At 41.6% G+C, this 6,000-nt stretch overlaps 1 protein-coding gene across 3 annotated transcripts in view; it reads left to right on the top strand.

Annotated features, from left to right (window-relative positions):
• The window catches only part of ENOPH1 (enolase-phosphatase 1), a 49,276-nt gene extending 45,456 nt beyond the window's left edge, over positions 1–3,820 (top strand). Inside the window, exons 6-7 of one of the 3 annotated variants that reach the window (XM_036259533.1) lie at positions 853–906; positions 3,777–3,820. In XM_036259533.1, the coding sequence (XP_036115426.1) occupies positions 853–906; positions 3,777–3,805 (83 nt within the window). In that variant the 3' untranslated portion in view covers positions 3,806–3,820. Of the gene's footprint in view, positions 1–852; positions 1,892–3,776 lie in introns of those variants that run through there. The other 2 variants (XR_004959306.1, XM_036259529.1) reach the window with 2 other exon arrangements.
• The last annotated feature ends 2,180 nt before the right edge of the window (positions 3,821–6,000 follow it).

Consider the following 6,000-nt stretch of genomic DNA (forward strand, 5'->3'; position numbering starts at 1 on the left):
CTTTTATTATCTGTTCCTACAACAAACAGTACCTCGTACCTAGTAGGTGCTAAATTTGTATATTAGCTGCTATCTTTCAGATGGAAACAAAGCGGAGTGATATATAACCCAAGGTATTTTAGAGGTATTTCCTGCAATATCTAGCTTACCTAGTTTTATTTTACTAATCCTATTTTTATTTCTATCCCCATGAAGTCACTGATTACACTGTATTGAGGAAGGAGAGAGACAACAGATAATAACTGTCAACTCATGTTGTTACAGTAGAGCTAAAGGTGTCGAAGGAGCACATAGGATGCTCTAATAGTGCTTCTGGAAGATGAGATACTTTAGTTGAATTTCAAAGACTAGGAATTTGCCAGGCAAAAAAGATGTGCAGTCTAGTCAGGGATTGTGACATGATTGAGTTCCCGATGTGAGAGCAGGTATTTTGGTCTGATTAGGTCCTAGGATTCCATGTCTCCCATATCTACTTGGTATTGGTATTTTTCCTGACAGGCTGCCCTTTGGGAAACAGCTCATTTCTCTGTAGGACTAATGAGAGGGAATGGAGCAAAGGTGTGGACAGAACATGGCCTTCTCCTGCACTTATATGTACTTAATACAGCTCGGAAGTCTGCATACATTGCTGTTCCAGTCAAGTACAATTATATATTAATTTTTTTATTACAGAAACATTTTAAATTATGTAAAAGATTAATATAGTCAATACCTATGTGCCCATCTAGCTTCAGCAAGTATCAGATCAGGGCCAAACTTGTTTCTTACAGTCCCACAATCCCCCTTATTACTTTGAAGCAAATCTCAAAGATCACATTTTGACATTTCTGACATATATTTTGATTTTCACAGAGGCCAGTGCTGCTGAAGAAGCAGATGTGCACGTCGCTGTGGTGGTGAGACCTGGTAATGCAGGACTGACAGATGACGAGAAGACTTACTTCAGCCTCATCACCTCCTTCAGCGAACTGTACCTGCCTTCCTCGACCTAGAGGAGGGTTTCTAAGGAAGACCAAACTGTCTTCACAGAGTTGTCCTGTAGTCTAGTTTTATTCTAGTGGGAAAAGTAACTTCCTTTAAATATACATATAAGCACACGTGTGTATGCAAGTTTATATGCGTGTTCAAATTATCTTTCACGGGCACAGAAATTGGGGGCACATCTCAGTTCAGTGAAAAGGAAACTAAAGATGTTTTTTATGTAGAAATTGTTTGAAACCACAGCTCTCATCCTTATTGAGGGCACAATGTAGTTGATAGAAGAAATGACTACAGTACAGATCTAGTGTGTTCTGTTTAGCAAGTATGTACCAAAATGGAAAGATAGGTTTGAGAAGTTATTCAGAAGCCTTAGTATTTTAAAAACTAAGTATTTCAAAGTATTATTCCTAATAATAATTCATCCTCCTTTTAATTATGAGTTAGATTACAGCAGCTGAATTTCAAAATATTAGTGTTCTTACCTACAAAAGACAAAGTTATTTATTTCTGCTCTAAAAGAGACAAAATTGGGAAAGGAAGCTTATTTGAGTCCTGATCAAACATCTCTTACTTAAACTTGCTAATCATTGTGGCACCCTCTGCAGGCAAGTTGCCTTATCAGTGGAAGAGGTGCACTGATGTAACAACAGGTAACACAGAAACGTGGTTCTTAACATTCCCAACAAAACAGTTCTAGTCCTGCCAGTGTTATCACTGTAGATTTTATAGATGCCTTTCTAACTCCTCCTTCGCACAGTTTGAGAATATATGTTAATGATGTTTACTAGTAAAAAACGTTTACTGAAATCAGTTTATAAGACCTACAGGAGCCCTGCTATGTACTATTTTCCTCGAAATGGATGTGAGAAATGTAAATTTTATAATATCATTTATCCTGGTTCAATCTTAATGGGATGTCATGTTAATTTCATGTGATTAATAAAAAACATTTTTTTATTTACTCAGTTTTATGTAAGTCCCTGAACTACACCATATAACTTCCATAATCAAAAGAGAAACTGTAGAGATTTAGAAAAATAAGAATTTTATTTTATTTTTTGCCTTAATCGTGTGTATTTTAATGGAATGGCATCGGAAAAATCACTATTACTTGACTTATGTATACATATATGGCTAACCTCATTGGTGAGTTCATTTGAATAGTAAACATTCAGGATCTGAGTGGGGTTTCTTAGATTTTTGAGACTTATATTTGAGGTATATAGGATAATGCTTGAAGGAGGCAAGTATTCTCCTAATTAATCAAGAAAACCTAATGAATCCTGGAGGAATAATCTTTAATACTTTGAATAAGGAAAAAGAAGTAGCCTTGCAAATATGAGAGGACAGGTATAGATTTTATATTGGTAATTTCTATCTTCTAGTAACTAAGAAATCTAAGGACTGTGGAAATACAGAGAGTAGTAAAAGGGAAATGAATTTAAGTAAGTTTGAGAAATGGGAGTGAGTTGTAAATGATGGTAAAACCACAAAGGATAATAAAGGTTGAACTTGATACAATTTCTGAAAGTGCCTACAAGAAGATGACAGGCCCTGGCCGGTTTGGCTCAGCGGTTAGAGCGTTGGCCCGTGGACCAGAGAGTCCTGGGTTTGTTTTCCACTAAGGGCACGTACCTCGGTTGCCGTTTGTCCCCGGCCCTGGTTGGGTCGTGCGGGTGGCAGCCACTCGATGTGTGTCCCTTTCACGTCGATGTTTCTCTCTCTCTTCCTCTCATTCTATCTGAACAAAAAATGAAAAAAAGGTCCTCGGGTGAGGATAAAAAAAAAAGATGACAGAATAAAGGATCTCTTTTTCTTTCTTTTTTTTTTTTTTTATCCTCACCCGAGAACATTTTTGCATTTTCAAATAGAGAGGAAGAGAGAGAGAAACGTCGACGTGAAAGGGACACATCGAGTGGCTGCCACCCACACGACCCAACCAGGGCCGGGGACAAACTGCAACCGAGGTACGTGCCCTTAGTGGGAAATGAACCCGGGACTCTCTGGTCCACGGGCCGACGCTCTAATCGCTGAGCCAAACCAGCCAGGGTAGGGATCTCTTAATGATAAGGAATGATTGGAAAAGTAAGGAAGAAATGAGAGAAAAGTGTGCACCAGGGTCTGTATTGGAAAGGAATTTAAGGAAAGGAAGAGTACTCAGTATCTAGCCAATGGAAAATTGAGGTGGAGAGTGTCTTAGTGGATTCAGGCTGCTATAGCAAAATACCAGACTGAGTGGCTTGTAAACAACATTTCATTTCTTACAGTTCTGAAGGCTGGGCCCAAGAACATGTTGCTGGCAAATTTTTTTGGTGGGGGGAGCTTGTTTTATTGGAGAAGGGGATGTGGAGTTAACAATGTGAAGACAGTTGGGACCTGAGGTTGGGAAAGCACCCTCCCCTCCCCATACATGCCCACTGCCCCAAATAAAAAATAACCAACCATGGGAGAGTAGCTGAGACAGTGAATGGGGACAGGGGACAGTGACGGAACTTGAGTGCAGCAGAAGAGACCGTGCATGTGCTGGGAGGTCCCGGAGTCAGCAGCTGTAGAGTAACGTGGGTACAAGTTAAGTCTCTGTATCTTTTAAGTCTCTGTGTCTTCCACATAGGTCTGTATAAATATAGAGAGATAAGTTGTTTGCTTTTCCCCTTCTCTTCCTTCTGCTGCGTGCTGCTTGCCAGGGTCCCAGCTCCTCCACACAAGGACAAAAGGAAGGGGATGATGAGCAAGTCATCATCGAATTGCCATCAGACCCACATCCATCAGCTTCTGGATTTTCTGCGCTATTACAGGATTCTTGAAGTGTTTGCTGAGTGCCTGAGGATCCATCTGCATCTGTTCCAGGATGAGCCACATGGCCATGTCAGTCATTATCTGCTGCGCCTCAGGGTCAGCCACTCAGGGTCAGCCATGGCCCGTTGCTTCACATCTCCGGGGCTGTCATGCCGGTTGTACCGGGCCATCATACAGCATTGGTAACCATCTGCTGCCTCCTTACACTTGGAGTCCAGCTCTAGTGCCTTCCAGCAAACCTCCATAGCTTTTGCGTAGTCCTTCATTGCTTCTAGGGCAGCTGCTCTCCGTGTACAACCCTTGATGAAGGTTGGCTGTAGCTGGATACATTCCTCACAGTCCTTGGGCGCCAGCTAAGACGCCAGGAGTCTGGTGTAGCAGGCAGCTCGATTGCTGTACAGTTTGGTTGCTGGCACCTTGAATGCCTGAAGAGAACCCTCATAGACCAGTGTTCTTTTTGTAACCTCACATGGTGGAAGGGATGCAGGCGCTTTCTTGGCTTCTTTTTATAAGGGCACTAGTCCGATTCACGAGGGCTTCGCCATGGCCTCCGAAGGGCCCCACTCTCACATCCATCACCTTGGGGTTAGATTTCAGTATGTGCATTTGGGGGGGACACAAACATCTAGTCTACAAGCAACAGGCCTTTGCTTTCCATGATAAAAAGGATACCAGAAAAACTAGTTCATATTGAGTAATTGAGGTCAGAAATAGATTTAAAAATAAGAGAAAGTTGCAATGTCAAAATCAGTTTGTCAAAGGGGTGTGAAAGGAAGGGGAAAGGTGAGGGGACTATTAGATCCTAAGAAACTCATTCACAATGTGATAAGAAAGGGTCCTAGGAAGATCCTTGAGTTGTAAAGGAGGCTGGTCATGAAAGAAGAAAAATACCTAGAAAGTGGTTAGTGAGCTAGGTGGTAATCCAGATCAATTTGTGGTCCTTAGGGAAGGAGGAAAACTCTCACCTCTGGAATTTCCAAAAAGAGAACAAAGGCACTATGTTTTCTAAGCAACCTGTTTGCAGACCATACAGGGAACAAGGGCCTCTTGAAGTTGTTGCCCCTTTCATTTCTCTGTTAACCCAGATCTACCTCAGTTGTGCTCTTTCCCACAGTGGCACTGATTTCTAATCTTGAGTCAAAACCCAAGTTGGTTTCCTAGAAGAAAAGCCTCAGGCAGTGGTTTCTCTAATGTCTTTTTTGTTTTGTTTTGTTGATGGTTTTATTTATTTGTTAATCCTCACCTGAGGATATTTTGGTGAGGGTATTTTCCATTGTTTTTTGTTGATAGAGTTGGAAGGGAGGGAGAAAAAGAGAAACATTGATGTGAGAGGGACACCGATTGATTGCCTCCTGCACCAACAACCCTGATATGTGCCCTTGGCTGGAAATCAAACTTGTGACCCTACAATCCAAGGGCCCATACTCTAACCACTGAGAAAAACTGGCCAGGTTGGCTCCTCTAATTTTATTAGCAGGTCTGGAGTAGCAGAACTTTCTGTTTGGCCTTCTGGAAGGCTGGCCTTAGTTGCTAAGCTTAACTAGTGTCCAGTTTAGAGTTGCACGAAGAAAGGTTGAGAGCCACTGGTCTGGTACACAGCAGCCTTTGCCCAGCAGATGGTGCTGTTTCTCCAAAGACCTTATCAAGTATGAGGCCACCAGATAGAGCAGATGGAGCTAATGTAGTACTAAGAGAAAAATAAGTATAGTTCGTTTATCCTTAAAAGGCAACAGCATGATATTTTAAAAAAAAAAATTTTTTTTTACTGATTTTTTTTTTAGAGACAGGAATGGGGAGAGGGAGAGATAGAAACATCGATGAGAGAGAACATCGACTGGCCACCTCCTGCATGACCCCCACTGGGGATCAGGCCCACAACCTGGGCATGTGTCCTGACCAGGAATCAAACCAATGACCTCTTAGTGCATGGGGTTGACACTCAACCACTGAGTCACACCGGCTGGGCTAGCATATTTTAAGAGTCAGAGTAGATTGGGAAAACTGGCAGTAATCCTGAGTGAAATCCACTCACTAATATTCCTCTTCCCCCTTGTCCGCTAAGTCATATTTAAAAAACGGGGGGGGGGGGGGTGATAGTTGATAGTTTTTCCAGTTGAAGTGTTTAAAAGGACTTGTTTTCATGTTTTAAAAATTTCCATCGGAGAAAAAAGTTGAATTAATACATGCTGAAACAATTTATTTACCTACCACTCATGCCCAAAG

Source organism: Molossus molossus, unplaced genomic scaffold, assembly GCF_014108415.1.
Source record: "Molossus molossus isolate mMolMol1 unplaced genomic scaffold, mMolMol1.p scaffold_m16_p_1, whole genome shotgun sequence".
In the NCBI taxonomy this organism is placed as follows: Eukaryota; Metazoa; Chordata; class Mammalia; order Chiroptera; family Molossidae; genus Molossus; species Molossus molossus.